Consider the following 24297-nt stretch of genomic DNA (forward strand, 5'->3'; position numbering starts at 1 on the left):
TAATCATTTTTACTTCAATAATTTGAGAACTTATATGATGCCCGACCATTGTTTATAAAGGGCGGAGAGAGAAAACTCCCTTGATTTTTAATCCAAAAGAAAGCTCTTATTCTAACTTTTCCTTGGTTAAAAAACGAAGGAAGCAGGTTTTGTCTCTACCCGCCCTTTACATTCTGGTTGTTTACTTTGTTGATAGGCATCAAGGAAGTGAGTTCCGACCATGTTTTCAAAACGGAAGGAATCTCATAGTTTTACAAATTGGCGGCAGAGAGCTTTCTTGGGATTTGTACCAGCTTTTGCCTGCTGGTTAAAAAAACATTGGCATAACAATGTTTTTTTCACAGTCTACTTTGGTGAATAATAAGCCTAATATATCTTTAACCAGAGAGAGAGAGAGAGAGAGAGAAAGAGAGAGTAACACTCCAAAATATCAAACGATGAGATGTTGATTGTCAAACACAACTCTTAAAATTCAATTAATAATGAATAACAAGGAGTAACAAACAACTGCGAGACACAAAGTTCATAAAGAAAAAATGAAATCGCACAACGATCAAACACAATCACACCACATTCCAAATCACACAATGACAAGTCATTTAGACTCTTGCACTGCAAAAGGAACTAATATAACAAATGCTCCAGTCATTAGACAGAAGGTTTTCTTCATGTCTTTAACCTCTGCCTTTCTCCTCTTATATATTGTTGCATACCTCAATAGAACTAATTATACTGGAGACCCTGGACTACTTTGATGTCCACTTGGAAGGCCTTAGCAAGAACATCACCAGAGATGGGCGGTTTCGATCCAAAGAGAGCACTAGCCATGACAATGACACCAGGGTTCTCACTACTCAAAGCGGCCATAGCAATGGCGTTGTATGGTCCCATATTGTATTCGAAGTGGATCAGCCCTTGAGGGAAGACAAAGACATCACCCTTGTAAAGCATCTTTGAAACTAGGCGATTTTCAGGGTTTGAGGTTACGAAGCCGACGTAGAAGGTACCCTCTATGACGGTGAAGATCTCGGAGGCCCGAGGGTGGGTGTGGGGAGGGTTGAGACCCCATGGTGCATAGTCTAGCCGGGCCACAGAAATGCCAAGGGAGTTGAGTCCTGGTAACTGGCCCACAAAGACTGGGGTGACTTTGGATCCGACCGGGTTCGATGTGTTGCCCGCTAGGTGAAGCCCCGTGAAGAAGAAATCGGTTGCTTCAACAAGCTTGGGATCCTTGCAGGCATCACCATTCATTAACCCTGCAAACAGATTACAAATCAAATGAGGGAATGGGTTTCTATGGTAATGTTATGTAGAGTAGTAGTAGGTAGCAATGACTAGTATTTGGAATCAATTGGAAGAAGTTCATTGACCAAAAGGTTTAGATTGTCAAATTTGTGTGATTTTCGAGCCATAGGCTACACATGGTGTGACCCAGTGGTTGGAGAAATGGGAGGAGAAGGGTCTGATTTATGAATATTTTTTTCTTCAGCATTTAGCACTATCTACAATTAAAATTTCATCAAAGAGGAGAATTTGAAAAACATCTATTTTGCTTGAACTTAATGAATGTTATCAACAACCAAAAGTGGCAAAAAGGAAAATGTGAAACAAAAAGGAGAATGGAAGTGACATATTCTCCCCCATTTCTTTCTCTCCTCTAGGGTATCAATGACTACTCTTTTTACACTACAAGGGGTAGGAAAAATGAGAAACAAAAAAGGAAAAGACCAAAAAGGGAATAGACAAAGCATATCTGGAGGGGAGAGATACTCCTTAGCAATGAAGGGTCTTGAGAAAATAAATAAAACAGAGTTTCTTTCTCTAGTTCATTTTCAAATTTCTCACTTTTAGAAAACTTGAGAGAGAGAGAGAGAGAGAGAGAGAGAGAGAGAGAGAGAGAGAGAGAGAGAGAGAGAGAATTAGTACCTTGGGTGGTGGGGTTGGCCACACAAAAGTCTTGCAAAGTACTTGCATGAGAGGGTAAAGCAATAGAGAAAATGAGAGCAAGGAGAACTAATTGGAAAATTGGGGCGGCCATCCTAAAACCCTACCTTGAAAAGTCTCTACTAATGAAAAACAAGAAAGAGCTAAATAGCTGAATACTTGAAGGATGTCGAGTTATGAAACATGCATGGCTAGATTTCCATATATATAGGGATTAGAGGGACTGAGTACTTTTCTCATATTCATGTGAGAATACTAATGAAATACTAGACCGGATATTTTGCCGTCCAATCCGTTGAAAGGGTCTCTTTCTTTCTTCATTCATAGTTTCCAAGTAGTACTTCAGGACGGCCATACTCTACTTCAATTGACACATGGGATCTCCTTGGTTTAATTTCTTAAATGAATACTTTAGCCACCTCCAACTGTAATGTATTTATGTTAATAAATCTATGTAGTATATGCTAAAGCCAACACAACTTGTCTAAAATGCTTGTCTTTACTATTATCTTCTAAATTTATGATTAGGGAAATGATATCTACATCCTTTTCAGAGCATTTGCATCTCTGTTTGTTTGTTTTTTTGTAAAAATGACAAGGAAACGCGTGAGAAAGTGAACACATTTTCAGCAAGACACAAACAAGCCCGGAAAGGGTGGAAATATCAGTTTCCATTTAAAATGACTCACTTCATCATCTATACCTTGGAAATGTAATCCGACACTCCCATGTTTTGATAATGAGTTTTGAGAACCGATTGTTGAGTCCAAAACTGATTATTGGACTTAAATTTACATTTAATTGAGAATCACAGTCGGTTCTCAAAATCCAAAGGCGCTGATTGGTTTAGATTTTGAGAACCGATTGTGACTCCATAACTGACAGTTGGACGCACAATTAAATGTAAATTTGGGTCCAGTAATCAATTTTGAACTCAACAATCGGTTCTCAAAATCTAAACCAATCAGTGCCTTTGGATTTTGAGAACCGACTGTGATTCTCAATTAAATTTAGAAAATTCCTGCTGGCTCCACCATAATTAAATTATAAAATAACCTTAAGGCTCTTTTTTATTTTGAGTCCAATAATCAGTTTTGAACTCAATTGAGTTTTAAAACCCAAAACAAACAGGGGCTGAGCAAATAAGGCCATCAAAAGAATCTAAACGGTTGATTTTTGTGGGTGTTGATCTTACAGAAGGAGAATCTCATGAGGATCCACCAAATCAATGGTCTGGAATTAATTACACTTTTTCGCATGAATCGTGTTCGCCCATTGTGCCTACTGTGTTCTTGTGTTTTTAAGGTGAAGCCCAAAAAACAGTAGGGACCCCCCAAGCAAAACTGCCCTTATGTCACAACCATAGTTACTAAAACGTAATGGGGGGGGAATTCGAGTTTAAAATGGTATTGGTTCAAATTAAACAATGTTGTAAAAAATGGTCAGATAAAGGGAAACACAAAAAATGCGTTTGATACATATAAAATTTTGATATTTACAAGATATAGTGAAGTAAATATCAAAATATGGTACATATAAAATGGTATTGGTTCAATCCGAAGCCGACTGAGTTCAACCCAATTTCAGCTCAGATTGGATTGGGTTAGGGTTGGGAATAGGCAAAAACCTGATTTAAATTTGGGTTGCAACCCGACTTGCGCCGTCTGCTTTTGATGCAATTTTTTTTTTAAAAATTAAGATTTATATTTTTTAGGTATGCTAAACGCAAGGGCGCCCATGCAAAAATTGGCTGAAAGGGCTCCCCCGTTGGTTACATTCCTCGACCCGAGGCTCACTGGGTCAGGTTAGGGTTGGGCTCAACCCGCCCCAAGTTGCACCCCTATCCAAAATCCTTGTTTTCATTGAAAATAATCAATTCTTGTGTAAGTCGAGAAGATTCAATGCCCAAATATTTACTTATATCAAGGCACTGAAAGTAGAGGAGAATAAAAAGATGACATTATATAGCTTAAAATAGTGTCATTGGCCATCATTCCAACAATAATGTATTGATTTTAAAGTTTGCCTCAAAGATAACATAGAAATATGTTTATGTTTCACCCATATAAAGGTATAAAAATAAGAGGCAGACCATTGGCTACCTGTAGTAGGTTCATCAAACATTGATTGGAGAGTGGAATAATCAAAAACCACCCCTGAGTGCGAGCACAAGATGAAGAACGGATCCACCCTCAATGTTGTAATCTTTAGCAGTTTTGTCATCAGCAAGCTGCTTACCTGCATAAATAAGCCTGTGCAAGCAAAACGATTATAAAAATGCAACAATGTTAACCCTCCATAAATGTAATCAGTTCACCAAATTTACAAGAAAATTAACCTATAATCTCAGCCATCCGGTCACAAAGCAATAACTACAACTAGGAATTTACAAACTGAGAACATCAGAAGAAAATAGAAACAGAAGTTGAAGAAATCTTTGACACATAACCAAATGCATGTTTCCATAATCCCAGGTTGCCAACTCAAAGAAGCAGAAAGAAAAATCTAAGGATGATAGGCTCAGAAAAGGAAGTTCCCATTGTTGGGATAGAACTGCTTCAAGAAATAAAACAACTATAAACAACCAATTCTAAACCAGATCTTGAGTAAATAGAAGATGGTTAACATGAAGTAAGATATACAAACATCTTTCAAAATCTTCCCAGTGTATCAAAACCCAAATAATAGAACGCCTATGCCATGTGCAGCTAATAACAACTGCAGTGTTAGTACTAGACTACAAAGTACAATCATGTTCTGAATGAAAATTGGTCATTCTTAGCTCCATGGGATTTTTTATAGAGTAGAAACTAACCAAGACTTTAAGACAATAAATAAAAAATCACCAATAAAAAAAATGACAATCTTATACTCGCAAGATAAGGTAAAGATTGTCATTTTTTCAAAAATGTATCACAAATTTTCTCACTTAGATTTTACAAAAATAAATTAATAAAATAGTAGCAAGATGGGTTGCACCACTAACGGATATAGTATATTTTAATTTTGATAGGATGTCAATTGGAAACTTAGCTAGATGGGATAGGTAGTAGTTAAAAAATAAATTAAAGGAGATAACGGGAAGATATTCTCAGCTCCATTAGCAGTTCAATGATATTGAGAATCCGAGGCTAGAGCCCTTTTGATAGGGACTTAAGATCTTTCGGGAAGTCTTTCCCATAAGTTAATGGTCAGGGTGGATCTAATATGGTTTCCTATGTTTCAAGAGTAGAGGCCCAGAGATTAATCCACATTCTTCGTGAGATAATTGATCTTAAAGATGTGTCCTACAATCACGAATTAAAGGCAGCTAATGAGGTAGTCGACTCCTTGGCAAGGAGATTCTAAGCAGAAAATTGATCTTAAAGATGCATCGATATCAGTGAAATCGGTGAAATCTTCTTATCCACCATTTGCAAGAAGCCAAGAACATGCAGATAATGAAGGGTTTGAGGAATTTGAAACCAGGCACAACCTTCAAAAGAATAATTACCACAAGTAGTCAAGTATTAAACAGGGAGATCTTGAGAGACTGGATATCGAGAGAGAGATCCAATTGCAAGTGAAGCTCATGATGTACGCAAAGACCAAAGAGGTCAAACATACAGGCCTTTATGGTGTACAGTAGGACAGTTGCAAGGAAGCAATGGGAATAGATTACGGTTAACACACAAGATTATTAGATGAGTCTTTAGAGTTGTGGGGCTTTGAAGAAATACATCATACAGCTCAAATTTGATAAGATTGTGAATGGGTGGATGTTGTTTGTGTGAAAAGCATTAGACATACCCGGGAAATTGGATGAAAACAGTCTAGTCAAACACATGAAAAGTCACTACCCAAATGGTTGCCTTCTACGATATCAAAATACTTTGTTGTTGCCCTTGGAACATACAGAAAACCATACTTTAATGCGCTACTCACGCGTGGCCCATCCCCTCAAGGATTTCTACAAGGGTGAACCGTTCATTTTAGTGACCAATCAGTCAATCAAAGAGAAATTTGCTCCATGGCTAACTTCCTCTATCAGTATGTCCACTGTCAGGTACCCTAGATTCAGTTCAAATCCAACCACATCAGACGAGTGGGTTAGAGGGATTACCACTGCGTCCTTGAAAGATTTCCTAGTCATCTCCACTATCAATAACCTCGCTACGCATTCCACATGATGTCCCATGGGCACAGGGGGAATCATATCACCCCTAGGCAACTTCCCCAACCTTACTTTCAATTAGAGCTCCACCGCCCTATCAAACCTCCAAACAGCCCCATATTCTACTGGGGAAAAGGCCTCCTCATTAGACGATTCCGGGATCACAAAACAAGATTGATCTCATCACCTTCAACTAGGGGTGCAACTTGGGTCAGGCTCAACCTGAACCTGACGAGTTCAACCAGATTTTGGCTCGGGTTGGGTTGGGTTGGGTTAGGGTTGGGAAAAGCCAACCCGATTTAATTTTGGGTTGGGTTAGGGTTGAGGCCTTGGCAACCCGAACCGACCTGAACCCGATCTTCGTCCTCCAATTTTCACATGATTTTTCAGGATTATGCTATTTTTTCTTGTATTTTTCTATTTGGCGCTAGATGAACCCGAACCCAACCCGACTCAACCGACCCGCTTTGGAGGCGGGTTGGGTTAGGGTTGACCATCCTCAACCCGAGGCTCGGGTTGGGTTGGGTTAGGGTTGAGAGAATGCTATCTCGGGTAGGGTTAGGGTTGGCCTCAACCCGACCCGAGTTGCAACCCTACCTTCAACACCGTCCCCTAATCCTAAAGTAAGATCTGTGGCAGGAGAGGGCACAACCACAGAGGGGGATGTGTGCTGATGTAATGATCACATTGCAGACTAGGGCCTCTAAGGGAAAACAAGGTTCCATCATGTTTTCCATGGGGGAATTCCTACTTCAACTTTAACCTACTCAATTCAAAATAAAAACTCTACAACTTTCAAACAACCCCATCTTATCCTAAAACATGGACTTTCTAAAATTAAACAAAAAATATTTAAAATTCATAAAAAAAATTCTTTCAAACGTCATCCTTCCATTGACAATTTTGGGTTAAATGACCTATGTATTTTCATAGAAACGTATGAGAGATAGGCTGTAGAGAATCAGTGGCAATGTGTTAGTCATCATGTTTCTTCGCATCGATTATCATCTCATTACAAGACCATGCAATGAAGCTATAATACTGGGCAACATAGTGCAGCTCACAACGTATTGCATATATGACAAAAATTGTGTGGGTGACCATAGTCCCCTTTGAAACAAAATCGCAATCATATACGGCCCATCATTACAACGAAACAAAGGGACTTGGCATCTTCACAGTCTTCAATAGTGGATATGTCATTTACTACAAGCTGCACTAGCTGCCTACTTTATTCACATTGGAGATATCCTGTCTGTGACCCTTATGTATGAAAGGAAAAAAATGAAAACCCGGGATGGTTAATCATACTCCTCAACTTATTTAATATCTCTACGATGAACTATTGTTTTGTCCGGCACTTTACAAAAGGTTGTGTGGCCTCCCATCACTATATGAGAATCTCGGATGGGGTCCTCTTCCAAACCGAAAAAACAAAGAAATGATAACAGCAGGAGATGGAAAAAAGAGTTTGCTGGGGTAAAACATACAAGCCTACCATTGATAAGAATAAGCGATCAACATATCGGCAGAAGTAAAAAAGGATATGTATCGGCCGTATCGATAGTGTGTATCAGTCAGATCTATAGCAATTATCAGCCACCGGTGAGTATTTTATTTTTTATAATATTTTGCATATTTACTTCAAATATAAACTATTACCGGATAATTTTAACATTATTTTTTAAATCTTGGTATTACACTGCCAAGCATGCTGACCCCAACTAGTTTGGGACAAAGGCTTAGTTGAGTTGAGTTGAGTATACTGCCAAGCATATCTGTTTCCCGGATGTTTTCCTGTTTGTCAAGGTTTTTTTTGTTGCAACTTTTAACAAACATTGTAAAACAAGTATTTAAACTAAAGAAATGATCAAATAAACAATAAAAGCAGGCCAAACCAGTGTTTTAAGACGTGTATGATGGCCAAATGCGGCCAAAGTAAACCCTAGTCAACTCGGCGCAGCGCCGCCAAGTACTCGGTCAATGTGGCTGAGTACTCACTTGACGCGGTCATAACTCGGGAGAGTCCAAGGAGTTTTGATTGATTTTGTTGGGAAAAATACAGACTCGGGCCAAAACACTAACATAAAATGGGCAAAGGAGTTTTGAAACTATGGGCAAAACACTAACATAAAATGCACAAGAACTAATATGTTCAATAGTAAAAATATGAGTAAAAAAGAACAAATTACAAAACAGACAGAATAAACCTACACAAATGGATCTAGGTAAACATTTCTCGAATATCACACATGAATGATATTTATAAAAACATTAAAAAAATAAAAAAATGCAAAAAAAGGCTTAAAATCGTACATATACTGGCACATGTAGATCATTATCAAGGACATCATTATGTGAACACCATCACGGGATTGCTGGCATCAGGATGAGCGCTTGCATCAGACAGCGCTTGCCTCAGAAACTACACTAGTCAGCTTCATGTTAGGCATGACCTCCAAGCCCTTTAGTTCATGGCATGATGTTAGTTATTTAGTCTTTTTTCTCGAACTAATTAGTTTTTTATCAAAATTCCGTAATTTAAGAACACGCCTGAGCCTTACATAATATAAAAAGAACGAATATGCCGGATGCTAAATGAGAATGAATAATATGAGGTAGTGCCATAGGAGCCGAGGCATCCATTTAAATTTAACATATTTTTGGATCGTGATACACTGGATGAGATTCTACTTATTCTAGATTTTTGTAAAAGTCAATTTATTTACTGCTCATGATAGTCTTAACAATCTCAAAAAATTAAAAAGAAGACAAAAGACAAAGGAAAAATAAAATGCTTTGACAGTAAACATAAAATAGAAAGAAACAAATCCTTTGATATTCATGTTGAAGAACAGATGAAATGAATGGAGTACATATGAACATCAACATAAAATTCAAATTAACCCATATTAAGACTAAATGTTTTTTTTATTCATTATTAAGACTAAATGTTCTGTTTTCAAAGATCACTTGTCCTATTTTTTTACTCCTAGAAGAGAGAAAACTTTCAATTATGGTTGTTACTTTATCACATCGTACACCACTGACCTCTCATTGTTATGTCACCATTTCATATGACTGTTACTACTATTTATTGGGCGATGATAAATTCGCACTCACTGTAGGATGATTCGCACCCTTTTGATGTAAATTGAGGCAGACTTTAACGTTTTTAATGTCAAATCACGTTAAAAGGGGTGCGAATAATCCTACAGGGGGTGCGATTTATCATTGCCCTATTTTTTTTTTCATTATTTTCCTCGAATAAAATATTTCCAACTCACAACTTCCAACCACAGCTAACAAAAGAAGAAGAAACAGAAACATATGCAATAGTAAAACATTACAATAGATGAACAAGCACAGAAATCATCAGAATCGAAAAAAATTAATAGAATGTAATAAAAGAAACTAAAATTGGAACGTAATAAAGGAAAGAAAACGTGTATGCAGTATACATAAAAAATAATGAATCAAGTTTATTAATAATTCAGGTTCATCTATAAACTTATCAGTAAATTCTGATATATTCTTGAAAAATAATCAATTTTCAAATATCAATAATTAACAAGCATTTTCATCGAAATCTCAACTAGATCATAATATCTTGGATCTAGAAAAAGAAAGGAAACAATGCCTATTGAAGAAAACTTTTATGCAGACAAAGTCATGTGCAACAATATTACATAAACTAAAAGAATATCATATGATAAAAGTAGAGTAGCATATGGTAACATAGATTTGCAGTAGACAATGAGACAAAGATCATATGCAGATAAAAATATAGAGAGAACTTGAAAAGGTAAAGAAAACCCATCAGAGAGAACTTGTTTTAAAATTCTGAATGAACCATGCCATGGATGAAGAAATAATAATAACATGCCTTTGCTGAACAGGAGGGATCCCTTCTTTCTCCTCGACTCGCTCCTTAATCCGGTCAATGGTATCAGTAGGTTCAATATCAATTTCGATTTCCTTCCCAGTCAGTGTCTTCACCTTGATCATAGTCCCACCCCTTAGCCTCAAAACCAGGTGAAGAGTTGACTCTTTCTGGATATTGTAATCTGCAAGGGTACGGCCATCTTCCAACTGTTTCCCAGCAAAAATCAATCTCTGCTGATCCGGAGGTATACCCTCCTTATCCTGAAAAACCATCCATTTATGTTCTTCAATTAGATGTTAAAAAAAACAATCAAGCTCCTATTGTTATGGCCTTTCAATTTCTACTAAAACCAATTGAGTAGGACCATACCACATAAAACTTTTAAAATCATTTCACAATGGGAACAGCCCACCCCAAGAAAGAAGATAACAACTCTTTTATTCATCCACATTAACAAGATTGAAGAAAAACAGATCTTATACAGAAGTCATATAACATAAAATTCTAACCTAAAGTTTATCATAACTTTGGATTTAAATACTTAAAAAATTCCTATTTTACAAATATAATTAAGAAATTCAATACAAAAAAATTAGGAACAAAACCCCCTTTATCAAGGCGTAAGATTTGTAAAATTCGTATGGTTTAAAAACAAGCTTGAATTGAACCTCAAAATTACCTAAATATCATTTAAAACCCAACTTGGACTCTCTGAGATAGGTTAATCCCAAATAAAGAGGATTTCCTGGTTGATTAGAATTACAAGTTTTGGAGATTTATAGCTTTATATGTTTTATTCATGCAGATTTAATCTCAAGTTTTTTTGGAAAAAAAAGAACAACATAAGTTTTAATTGAAACTTAAGAGTCCTTATTAAGGACAATTGCATCGGCGGCAAGACTCCTAAAACTTCTATAACTCCACTAAATAGGAGTTTTCACAAAGATGGGAGCTTATCTGGACTGGGATAGGATAAAGAATACTTTGACTTAAACTTTAGGAGTTTGGATACATTTAGACAGGGTTTTAGATGTAGTGGATTAGGAAATGCAATTGTTTAGTTTTACTCTGTAACTTTCATTTTAAGTTGAAGGATTGTAGGACAGTTGTTAGGTGAGGTTTTCATGTTTATTTAGAACTCAAGGGAGGGTCAGTCACCCTACATGGATTTCTTTACATTTAGTTCTTCTTTTTCTTGGAATTATTAGTTCGGCTATTATTTTCAAGTTGCTGAGATTACAGAGCATGCAATGTCTTTCACCTGCTTAGTTCCTCCCAGTTTTTTTTCTCCTTCCTTAGTTTTGTTCTCTTCTGTCTGCATGCTGGTGGAGAAACTTATCAAGTTCCTGTTGTTGTGGTCTCAAGGCTGGGATCGATTGTTTTCCGGTGAAACAGCTTACGAATGTCCTGAAAGTTTTCGGAGTTCATAAGTGGATGGTCCTAGAATTTCAGCCTTCTAGAAATTTTGGCACCGTATTCTTGAGAGAGGTTTAAAAGCAAGAAGGTGATTGTTATCTTTTACAGCCCTACTTGAATCACCGGATCAATCAAGAAGACATCGGAGGTGAATATGGCAAGTCTGCCAACTCCATCCCTGGCTAAGAAATCAGCAGCCCCATTTGTCGAGCGGAGAGTATGTTATAACACAACACAATGCCCACCAAGCCGGTCAATCACCTCCACAAATAGTTTGTGAAACATCAATTGTAGTCATCCTTCTCTTGGATCCATTTGATGATGTTTCCAGATTCCCCCCCACAATCAAGTGCTCCCAAGACCACTCAAAAAAAATAAAAATAATCAAGTGCTCCCAAAGATTAGGATCACAAAATCTTATACCCACTTGAGAACAACGACAGCCACTTCATCGGAGTCTTTGTTACCAATCAACCCAGGATATGCAGCATAACAGCTACCTGATGGTCTTCAAAGATACCGCCAACCCAAGGTTGCTAAACCCAAACCCGTCAAAATTTGGATTGCTGTTGTCCGATGGAGGATAGGTCCACTTGGATAGGAGAGTCAATCCACAGCACTAGATCTCCAAAATCCCAATTTATCCACATATTGGATAAAGGTTAATGGTAATAAGGTTGGAGGAAACTGGCCAGTGAGAGACATGATTAAGCAAGGCATGTTTGCGCATACTGATGGGTTTAACCCTGCGATCAAAAACTCTTCTTTTCCTTTTATTCCATGATGGCAATTAAGAAGGGGCACGATAGAAGCTTCCCCCTTGCCGACCACGGGAAGAAAGCCTCAAGCAAATTAGCCACTGACCTAAGCATGACCCAAGACACTCGAACAACCAAATGGCAAGAAATGGACTCTATTAGGACAAGGGATTTTCTTTCAAGAACATTAATAAATTTCGCCACAATAATATTTACTCCCGACACCCAACACAATGAATATATATACATACGGAAAATTGTTTTTGCGCTCGAGTGCAGCAAACAGGGGTGGGGCCACATTTTTGGGGGGATCCAAAGCATTCATTTGATGGGCCTATCATAGATAGGGTGTGTACCAAAAATCAGCTCCATTGGATCATCCTAGGGTGTCCAATTGTGGAGGGAAAATGGACAAATACTGTTTGTCCACAAATCTGCCCATTTTTTCCCTCCACAAATGGAAGGGTTAGGATGATCCAATGGAGCTGATTTTTTGTGGACACCCTATCTATGATAAGGCGCATCAAATGAATGCTTTGGATCCCCCAAAAATGTGGGCCCACCCTGTTTCTGCACTCGAGCGCAGGAACAATAAGCTACACACACACACACACACACAACGAAACAATAAAGGCACTTGAATCTGATTTTCAGAACAAGTGGCAAAGCCAAAAAGAATGAATAATCAAATCTTTAAACAAATCCACAAATCCTCACAATTATCCCCTAATCTACTATTCACTTTTTCCTTAAATGACGCCTACCAAAACCAATTTAAACTGATTCCCGTGCCCCATTAAAGTCACAAGACTTCCCTTGAAATAGAAACACTATCTACTGACAAGTGACAAGTTTCAGCCTAAAAAAAGACCTAAAAGCCCCTACAACTCAATTTTGGGAAGCAAAACATTATTTATATTTTTCAAGTGAGGTCCAACTTACCATAGATATGAATCAACGCAACAATAAAGCACTTGAATCTGATTTTCAGACTTGGAAAAGGAATTTTCAACCAAAAATGAATAATCAAATCTGGAAACAAAGCCATAAATTCCTTGCAATGACCTGTCAAATATACTATTTACATTTTCCTTAAACAGAGCCTAGCAAAACCAACTTAAACCAACCCGTAACATCAACTAAAATCACAAGCATTACTTTAACATAGAAACAGTATTCACTGACAACTTTCGGCCTAAACAAAGACCTAAGGACCCCTACAATCCAATTTTGGAAAGCAAAACATTATTTGCATTTTCAAATGAGACCCAACATGCTATCACTGTAACTAAAAATGACCAAATCCCTAAAAATTTCAGACCAAAAGAACACACGACCCCTCTCCCCTGTGCCGAGCACGGGGAGAAAGCCCATGCATCAAACAAACCTAGCCACGACACAGCACACAAGACAATGGAACAACAAAATGGAAATAAATTAACTCTATTGGGGCAAGGGATTTGCTTTCAAGAACATTAATAAATTCCACCACAATAATATTTACTCTGACACCCAATATAATGCATATATGATATATATTCAACAAGACAATGAAGGCACTTGAATCTGATTTTCATCACAAATGGCACAGCCTAAAAATGAATAATCAAATCTTTAAACAAATCCACAAATTTCTAGTAATTATGTCCTAATCTACTATTCACTTTTTCCTTAAACGAGGCCTACCAAAATCAGCCTAAACTGATTCCCGAGCCCAATTGAAATCACAAGACTTCCCCTAAAATAGAGAGACTATCTACTAACAATTCTCAGTCTAAACAAAGACCTAAAAGTCCCAACAACCCAATTTTAGGAAGCAAAACATTATTTAAGTTTATCAAATAAGGCCCAACTTACGATAAATCATCATAAACAAGAATCAAACCAACAATAAAGCACTTGAATCTGATTTTCAGAATTGACAAAGAAATTTCCAGCCAAAAATGAATAATCAAATCTTGAAACAAAGCCACAAATTCCCAGCAATAACCTCTCAAATATACTATTTGCATTTTCCTTAAACAGAGACTAGCAAAACCAACTTAAACCTACTCCTAACATCAATTAAAATCACATAAGTTTCTTTAAAATTGAAACAATATTCACTGACAACTCTCAGACTAAACAAAGACCTATGGACCCCTATACAATGCGATTTTGGAAAGCAAAACAATATTTGCATTTTTCAAATGAGACCCAATTTGAAATAAATCATCGTAACTAAGAATGACCAAATCCCTAAAATTTCGGACCAAAAGAGGCCCCTCTAAATCCATATTATCTTCAATTTCATGTTTGAAGGGCCTAGGTTTGGCACTGATTCATTTTCTTTCATCTATCTTGCAAAGCTTTGAACAATGTATTCCAAGAAAACCTATTGGTCTTCAAACATGAAATTATTTTTTCAAGAAAACCTATTCCAAGAAAACCAGATTGATGGTTTGCTTTAATTATATTTCAGATGGCAGACTTTTCACAATATCGTTTGTTGAAACCTATTAAGATTGTCATCAGCTCATAAAACCCTGATTTTGCATATTTCCATCTACTCTTTTCGTATCATTGCCTCTTAGAATTTAATAACAGCTGTAGAACATAATCACTGTACTAATCGCCTATATTTCATTATCAATTCATGTCATTATTCATAAAATCAATTAACTGTACTTAAATTCACTGTTTTCATGGAGAAAACAAAACCCACCCTAAACCCTAATCATAAATTCACTGTTTTCAAGGAGAACAAAACCCACCTTAAACCCTAATAAGGAAAATCAAAATCGAAAACAAGATTCAATGTATGGTATTGATGAATATAGAATAAAGAGAGAGAAAATACCTGAATTTTTGTTTTGACGTTGTCGATTGTGTCGCTGCTCTCGACTTCGAGAGTGATCGTCTTCCCTGTTAGGGTTTTCACAAAAATCTGCATCTTTTCTTCTTATTTTTTTCTGCCACAGAGAGGAGCAGAATATGAAGCGTATCACAAACAATCCTTATTACTATATATATATATATATATAAAGCGAGTTCAATTAACTGGAAATCCCTTTCTATCCTGTACGTGTTCAATTCACTTTACCAATACATCCGATTTCGGGAGGGCATTTTTGTCATGTTCGACGTTAAATGCCAATACAGTCTAGGGCTGGCAATTTCACCCCGAAAAGCGGGGATCCGCCCCGCCCTGCTAGGGGGAGGGGATTCCCCGATTTGAGTGGGGAAGGGGAGGAGAAGGGGATGGAGTTGGCCCCGTCCCGCCCCACATTAATGCCATTTTTTTCTTGTATTTTTTTAACTGTTTTTTTTTTTTTTTTGGGAAAAGTACTAGAAACCCCTTGGATCAAAACATATTTACAAGATTCCCTCAAAATTTTCATAATTTCCATTAGTACAGTTTTGTCCTAAAATAGCTTTTTATATTTTCTTTTACCCATAATCCATTGGGCATTGTCCCTCATTATATTAGTATATTACCCTTAGAAATCCCTAAAATCTCTCCCTCGAACCATCACTATAAGGCAACATTAAATTCTTTGAAAATCTCCCTCCCCCAAATAAAGGCAACATCTCTCTGATGAGTGATGAGATTTTATATGGTGTGCGCTCGTATAGTCCATTATTTTTCAAAAAGTAATGTATGGGCTACGCCATAGGATGATCCAAACCGTCCATTTGATAGGCTACAATTTAAAAGTACTTTACAGGCCACACCATAGATCATCCAAGCTGTCCATTTGATGGGCCACAACGTAAATAGATTGCGGCCCAAAAATCATTTCCATAGGATGATTAAAACCCTCCAATCTATAGAAGGTACCATAATATGCAATTCCTCTATAGATCAGAGGGTTGGGATTATCCTATGGAAATGGTTTTTGGGCCACAACCTATTTACGTTGTGGCCCATCAAATGGACAGTTTGGATCATCCTACAATGTGCCCATCAAGTGGAAGGTTTGGATCATCCTATGCCTATGGTAGTATGGTGTGCCCATCAAATGGACGGTTTGGATCTTCCTATGGTGTGGCACTTACAATACTTTTTGGCAAGTGGGATTGGGAATTAGGGATCTGCTAGGGACTATTGATCAATTAAATGAATTTGAGAGCAACCACCTTTGTCCCCAGGTTAATAAAATGCATAAGACAAAATCTTAGCCTATGTGGGTTGTGTGGCTACTCTCACATGCAACAGCCAAGCCGCAACATGCCTGAAGTGATTGTCCCTAGTAAATCTTTAGTTTTAAACATTTAACAAAGTAAAGTGATTGTCCCCGAAGGATGCGGGGCGGGAAAGGGGAGGGGATGGGGATTAGATATTCCCCGTGGGGAGGGGAGGGGAGGGGGATTCCCCACCATCCCCGCACTGGGGAGGGGAAGGGGAGGGGGAAAATTCCCCGCAGAGGGAAAGGAGTAGGGGACCCCAACATCCGGCCCCGACCAGCCCCGTTGCCAGCCCTACCTATAGAAACGTCCAAACAAACACCGCTAGCTATTACTGATCATATAATAATAATATAATACGCCAGCTGTCTCCTTTTTATGTCTCTTTGCCCGTAATTCTCATAATTTTTGAATTTTCTCTAGGGGAGTGATAAATTGACTCCCCATGTGTCTTTCTCTCTCCTCTGGGTTCCTTTTCTTCATACTTTTTTCCGTAATTGTCATATTTTATTACACTCTTTCGGTTTTTTTTTCATAATTTTGCTACTTTGCTTCTATTTTCCCGTAATTTTTCATTTAAAACTTAGTACCTGCATGATTATTATATTATTGCTCTTATGTATTGCTAGCCACCTTTGAACAAATCGTAGACAAGCAGACAAGTAGACTCGGCGAAGGTGGCTAGCAAATCTCTATAAAAAAAATTTCTTCAAAAAAACATCAAAATTCTGGTTGACCACGGGTGTGCGGGTCCTAGCCAATGACCAGTAAAATTCCCCTCGTGATTTTGACCCGGCCCGTTTCCATAGGATAATTACAACCCTCCAATCAATAAATGTTTCCTAAATATGTCGTTCCTCTATAGACTGCGGGCTAGGATCATCGCATGGAAATTGTAGACACCCCATTTTGACAAGGCCCTAAACCCGCATATTCGAATAAAATCCCGAGGTCAGACGGAAAATGAATGAAATTAATCCGAGCAAAAGAGAATGTGGGGCCCGCTTGTGTGGGACCCGTTTGTGTGGGACCCGCCTGTGTGGGACCCGCTTTTGTGGGGCCCGCTTTTGTGGGGCCCGTTTGTGTGGGACCTGCTGATGTGGGGCCCGCTGATGTGGGACCCGCTTGCGTGGGGCCCGCTTGTGTGGGGCCCGCTGTTGTGGGACCCGCTTATGTGGTCAAAGAGAGAATAAGGACGGTCATCATTTTCTTCGTTTTTAAAAATGGGCGTAATGAGTAGTTTTGGTTTTCGTATGGCATCCGATGCCATTTGAAAATTGTTTTCTATTTTTTTATTTATTTTTTTGCAAAATTTAAGGGAATTAGGGGGGACAAGAGGGGGACAAAAGACTCTCATTTTCTCCCCTCATGATGACTCGTCATCATGGGTCTTCTGATCTCTCTCTCTCGCAGAGAAAGAAAGAAAACAAAAAAAAAAAAAAAAACGGGTGGGAAAACAGCAAGGGAAAAACCAGAGAGAAAAAAAAAAAAAAGGAAAAACCAGAGAAAAAGAAAAGGGGAAAAACCAGAGGGGAGAGGGAGAGAGAGGGAGATCTGCAGAGGGGAGAGAGAGAGAGAGAGAGAGAGAGGAGAGATCTGTAGAGAGAGAGAGGGAGAGAGAGAGAGAGAGAGAGTCTTCTCCTCCGGCAATCCAGCCGGAATCCGGCGAGGCCAAACCCATCTCCGACCGGCCATCCACCGATCACCACCACCTTCTCCGGCATCCTCCCAACCAACCACTGGAGCTCCACCGGCATCCACATCTCCTCCACCCCACCTCCAGCGGGCCCCACCTCCAGCGAATCCCACATCAACGGGTCCTACATCAGAGGGTCCCACATCAGCGGGCCCCACACAAGCACGACTCTGTCAACACCTTCCTGGATCTCTTGTGGCGTAAGTTCATTTTTTTTTTAATTATTCATTCTTTGCACTACACGGGTCCCACAGTGGGTCCCACAACGGGTCCTACAGCGGGTCCCACATCAGTAGGTCCCACAGCGGGTCCCAGCGGGTCCCACAACAGTGGGTCCCACAACGGGTCCCACAACAGCGGGTCCCACATCAGTAGGTCCCACAGCGGGTCCCACATCCGCGGGTCCCAAAGCGGGTCCCACAACGGGTCCTACAGCGGGTCCCACATCAGTAGGTCCCACAGCGGGTCCCAGCGGGTCACAGCGGGTCCCACAACAGCGGGTCCCACAACGGGTCCCACAACAGTGGGTCCCACAGCAGTGGGTCCCACATCAGCGGGTCCCACATCAGCGGGTCCCACATCAACGGGTCCCACAACAGCGGGTCCCGCAGCGGGTCCCACAACAGCGGGTCCCACAACAGCGGGTCCCACATCAACGAGTCCTACTATGAATAGTAGTTTTGAATAGTACTTATAAATAGTAATTATGAATAGTAGTTTTGAATAGTACTTATAAATAGTAATTATGAATAGTAGTTTTGAATAGTACCTATAAATAGTAATTATTAATAGTATTTTTGAATAGTAATCTTGTATAGTAATTATAAATAGTAATTATAACAGTCTTCAGCACAGGAGTCAGTCCTTCAGTCAGTCCAGGAGTTTTTCCTATCATCATAGGGGTTAGGATTCTGTCCATCCTCTCATCAAGTCGTGATCTTTACCCGCTCCTGCAAGGTATAGGATGCTGTCCAACCCTTGCCGAGTTATTTTCCTGTTCGTTCCCCCGCAAAGCATAGGATGCTATCCAACCTTTGCGGGATTCCAGAAGTCTCCCTACCCATATGATGATAGGATTTTATTCTCTGGTGTCAAAAAACAATAAAAACATTTCAAAAATACTTGAAAACAACAAAAACATTCCAAAAAACACTTGAAAATTCAAAAACATCTCAAAAACAATTCAAAATCCAAAAACATTTTAAAAATCAAAATTTCAAAAAAAAAATCTTGAGTCATGTGCAGAGTAGTTAGGAATTCTGGTCCGAACTACGTTGGCTTGATCCCTTTCAACAGGGTACGTAGTGCAGCTTGGGGTCCACATCCCAGGTCCAGCCAAACCTTTAAAAATAAACATTTCAAATATTCCAAAAAAATACAAAAAAACTTCAAAACCTTTTCAAAAAAGATCTTCCCCTAGAGTTAGGAGTCTGTCCTAGATATTTAGGGTGTTTTAGAGTTAGGAGTCGGTCCTGATTTGTATTGATATGGTGTGTCCTGTCGTGTGAGTGTCCCTAGAGTTAGGAGGCCTCAAGTCGATCGGTTAGACATTTAGTCGAACCGATGGCTAGACTAGGAAGCATATAGTCAACCCATGGTTTTCCTTAGAATGCACAGCCTAGATACACATAGGATATAGGGCCCACCTGCATTAGCTTAAGGCTAATCAACTTGCATTAGTTAGGGCATATAGAGTCCTAAAAATTACAATCCACTTGAATTTAAGCAATCGCACAAAAAGCTTTAAACATCAGTCGAGTCTAGTGGATCGAGTCTAGGATAGCGGTCCTAGAGTTTTAGGCATCATTGTGGTTTAGCATAGGACACCGAACTACGTTGGCTCTGATTCTTCCCGAGGCCGGGATACGTAGTGCAGCTAGGATGAATGGCCATCCTGGTCCGAGTCAAGTATTGCATTAGAGTCTAGGGTTTGTCGTGTCGGGTCGTGTGTCGAGTCGTGTTGTGTTGTGTGTTTTGCTGTGTTTTCTTATTTTTATGTACAGATCCTATACCTTTAGCTGTAACATGCATGTGCTTGTCCACCAGAACTTAGACACCAATTAGGCATGTCACTCATAACCTAGCTATTCTTAGGCGACATATCTTTCATTTCTTTTGTGTGTGCTTCTTATTCATCTCCGAGACATGCATGATTAGCTAGACGTTATCTCGGAGATATTCGTTCTCATTTCGCATGATTTTCGCCCAAAACTCTTCAAAATTAATAATAAATGGCATAAGAGACCAGGTGCTAGCACTTGGGCGAATTGGGGGCGCCTAATCCCTTCCCCATTCGTCATCAGGCACGAACCCTTTGTATCTCTGGTTATCTGTTGCGACAGAGCACAGCATGGGATCCAGGGCCCACTTCCTTGGATGGCGACTCCTTCTTTGTTTAAGGTACGCCTCGAATCTGGGCTAGTCCCCGAATCGAGAGGTATCTCACTTTACATCGCCGCTCATGCTGTGAGGGGCACTCTTTCGAGAGTTCCTTGGTGGGGCTCTCCTTCACGTGGATGATCTAGAGACTCGCGCGGGGGCCCGTCCCCTCACGCCCGTCCCCGGATCTGGTTCCACAGGCTGGCGACTCTGCTGGGGAAATTTTGAAACATTGCCTAACTCTGTAAAAATGCCATTGTTACTAATTTTGAGGAAATTTGGGCCAAAATCGAGTTAAATGGGAACTTTATCGTTAGAAATCCAGGGGCACCAAGTAGGCGCGTAAATAAAACAAGGGATTCACACATCGCACATCATACATTGTCATATTCTTTATTTCTTTCATCATTTTCATTATTGGCCTCAGGGAATAGATATGACGCGTACCAGATGGGAACCGTTGTATCTATTTCCGAGCTATGCGCCAGAGCTGCAGCCGTAGACACTGGGTGTGCTGGTGTTCTACAGCAGCCGATGAGCAATGAACATACTCTATATAATGCCGGGTGTGCTGGCGTTATACATCAAGGGTATGGTCATAGGCATAGTACCCTGCAGAAATGCCTGGGCCCTACTTTCATTTCATTATATTATGTATATATATTAGTTGCTCCCTTTAGAACCAAAATTAGGGAACCCTTGCTAGGACACTATATATATGTACTCATATAGGACGAACATGTGTTGCTCACACGTGTGGAGCCTAGAGTTAGGAGCTTTGTCCCCTTTGTAGACTAGGGTAGTTCATTTTGACATGGCTACAACGGTCCTAGTACACTCATCAGTCTGTCTTGAGTCGAGACTTCCTTGACTCCGCTAGTTAGACTAGGGTTGGTGCCCCTGGTTAGGATGTATATATATATATATATGTATATATTTATTATTAGATTAGGGCTTGCTTCTTAGTTAGGTTTCCTTCTAATCTAATCAATTTTTCCCCATCTATCCATTCTGTGGATTATCATCAGATTCTTGGCTCTTTTAGTCATGATCTGTCTTCCGTGAGCTTGATCATTTGATTGATCCTGATCAGACCGTGTTCCACATGTCGATTGTGAGTCTATCTTGCCATTATCATTATCGGAGTGTGTGTTCTTGCTGAGAACCCTGCTTTATCTTGACCATGACGGCATACTCTTCATGTTTAGTTGCTGAGACCCTCCTAGTATAGCCGTCATGCTGCCAATTTTTTTTAGAACCCTTGAGCGTAATCATTATCCTTTTGGGTTCATTGACAAACCATGTGCTTACCTTACCACATCTCCTGGTATAGCCGTTATGCTGCCGAATTTTCTCCAAATACCTTGAGTGTGGTCATCATCCTTTTAGGCTTGTTGACAAACCATGTACTTGTCGTACCACATCTTCATGTACAACCGTTAAGCTGTCGGATTTTGATCCAAGGGAAGGATGTGTTGGCGCTACCTTTTGTCTCAACTTGCACATTACATTGCTATGGGATTAATTCTCATTGAGCCTAGTGTTTATGATGTCCATGACAGGAGTCTTAGTCACTCGTCTACCATCAACCCCAAAAAAGCTTTCATCTCTAAACTCGCTTGGTCTAGCCCGCTACCTGGTAGACAGGGATTCCCTCATTCTTCTTGAACTCAAATGCTTCTGAGAACCCTGCACATAACCATGTTGCACTTCTTTCACCCACCATGGGAACCATTTCACCCATTCAACCCTTCACATATCTTACCACCTTTACCTGTACCGCCTCTGGGCTGGAAAATGATTAGGAAGGGAAAAGAAAAATGTCAGAGCTTGAACTCCTTGAAAACATTATACCAGAGAAAGCCTTGCCATTGTCAGGTGCTAAAGGACAATTTAAGCTGGATCAACAGAAACTTGAGAGGCCCTCCCTTCTGAGATTCTAACTCCAGGATTGCTCTCTCAAATCATTATCATCATTAATGAAGGCACGTTGCCCTTGAACTTTCAGCGCCAATCCGTTGCCTCCGATGAAGTGTCCCATCTTTGAAATTTGCTTTGAAGTGTGTATACCGACCCTCCTGTCAAAGTTGGTAAGTCTAACCATGTCAATATCAATTCTAAGTATGTCGTGTTTTGTGGTCTCTCTCATTGTGAGCCAATGTCCCATCTTTTGTTGAATTTGATGGAGAGCCTATCGTGGCGCGTCAAAAATCAATGTATGTACTTCAAACATTCAATGCAACGAACATTTGATTCCAGTGTCGTCAATATTCTTGTATATGTTCACTCTTGGATCTAATGTTAATAAACAAATTAAGACACCCTCCTCAGACGAGGATGCCGATGAAATTCTCCTCGAGATTTGAAAGCTGATCAAACGAGGGGAAGAGCGTCGAGCAAAGCCACTCGAAGATGAAATCGATACCGTGGATAGTGGTATCCAAATCCGAAACTCGGGAAATAAGGATTGGCAAAATCTCCCGAAGAGCGCAAAGAATCGATAAATCTATTTAGAGGGTTCAAATAAGTGTTGCTTGGTCCTATGAGGATAAACCGGAAGCGTGTCTTGGCATTGTTCAACGTAAGTCACCCTCAGCTTCAGACATCGGGTGGAAAAGCAAAAATTTCAAACGAAGAATACCAGATATCAAGTGAAGTTAATGAAAAATTGAGAGAAGACTTTCGGACAACAAAGTCATGAGCATAGAACATGAACCCCAAAAAGAATACTTGGGCTATACATTACGATGGAATTCTAAGTCAAAGTAATCAAAGGGTAAGGGCATTCCCGCATTTCAAATGAACAAAAAAAGAAAGATAGAATCCAGAGACGAAAGGAGAAGGGAGCATGCCCCACGTCAACTCCTTAGAAATATCAGAATCCCGAGAATTTGAGTCGGTTTTAAAGCATCTTCAGCATATAGAGAAGACCCTGAGTCTTAGAATACTGAGCATCAGTGCAAGATCCCAAAGACAAAGTGGGAATTCAATCAGTCAAGTTTGCGCAGTACAGATGAAGTCTTGCCAGGAAATGCCGCCAGACTCCTAAAAAAAAAAAGAGAGAAAAAAGTTCAAAGCCATTGAACCTTAGCCATTCAAAAAGCTTGTATGCCAAAACACCAGAAGGCCATCATTGGACGCCTGCGCTTTAAACGCCAAAAATCCCAAGTTTGAAAAATCCTTTTGCAAACACCTTTGAGCCTCAACAAAATCAAACATTCTTTTCAAACACCCGCAAACCAGGGGCATTTCGACCCGAACTACGCGGACCTGATCCCCAACTCTTCGGGGGTACGTAGGCAACCTGATCAACTCAGGTTCGGTCAAATCCTTGGGGATAAAAGCTAAATCGTCCCCTTTTTCAAACTTTTGAAGCTAAAAAGATAAACCATTCATTGTAAACCCAAAACGAACTACGCGGATCTGATCCTCCATTTTTGGGGTACGTAGGTAGTCTGGCAAGACCAGATTCGGTCCAAATCGTTTGAACTTTTGATATCTACCCCTTTTGAACCCGAGCCTACCTATAAAGTTCTTCTGGTGAAACGAGCAGAGGTTCAAAGTCAAAAAAAAAAAAAAAAAACGATGGAGTCTGAAGACCCGCTAGGCTGAAAACCCGAGAGGGCAGTCTAGGCAAAATTTAGGGTCATTCACCCGCTAAGTTGACAACTGAAAAGTCGGCTTAGGCAAAAGTTAGGGTAGCAGGCCCGCTGGATTGAAAACCCGAAAGGGCGAACCAGGCAAAAGTTAGGGCAAGCGGTCCGTCAGATTGAAAACCTGAAAAGGCAATCTGATCAATGGCAATGACTTCCAACAAAAAAACGAATCATTGAGATGGAGAAACAGCCTTCAACCAGCGTAAAATCTCGGGGTCCAAGTAGTGCCAGCAAGCTTACTT

General features: G+C 39.6%; 2 protein-coding genes across 2 annotated transcripts; both read right to left on the minus strand.

Moving 5' to 3' along the window:
- Positions 1-438: 438 nt before the first annotated feature.
- Positions 439-1563, minus strand: LOC143855243 (putative germin-like protein 2-1). Its single transcript, XM_077365484.1, has one exon. The coding sequence runs from the start codon at positions 1249-1251 to the stop codon at positions 724-726; it is 528 nt and encodes a 175-aa protein (XP_077221599.1). The 5' UTR covers positions 1252-1563; the 3' UTR covers positions 439-723.
- A 2318-nt stretch (positions 1564-3881) lies between these two features.
- Positions 3882-15156, minus strand: LOC143854448 (ubiquitin-NEDD8-like protein RUB1). Its single transcript, XM_077364432.1, has 3 exons — positions 14997-15156; positions 9984-10243; positions 3882-4196 (listed from the first exon to the last, which is right to left on the minus strand). Exons 1-3 carry the CDS (start codon positions 15087-15089, stop codon positions 4088-4090), a joined length of 462 nt encoding a protein of 153 aa, XP_077220547.1. The 5' UTR covers positions 15090-15156; the 3' UTR covers positions 3882-4087.
- Between the last annotated feature and the right edge of the window lie 9141 nt (positions 15157-24297).

The sequence above is a fragment of the Tasmannia lanceolata genome, unplaced genomic scaffold (assembly GCF_043159265.1).
Source record: "Tasmannia lanceolata isolate RefF3 unplaced genomic scaffold, GAP_Taslan_0.1 ptg000020l, whole genome shotgun sequence".
Lineage (NCBI taxonomy): Eukaryota > Viridiplantae > Streptophyta > Magnoliopsida > Canellales > Winteraceae > Tasmannia > Tasmannia lanceolata.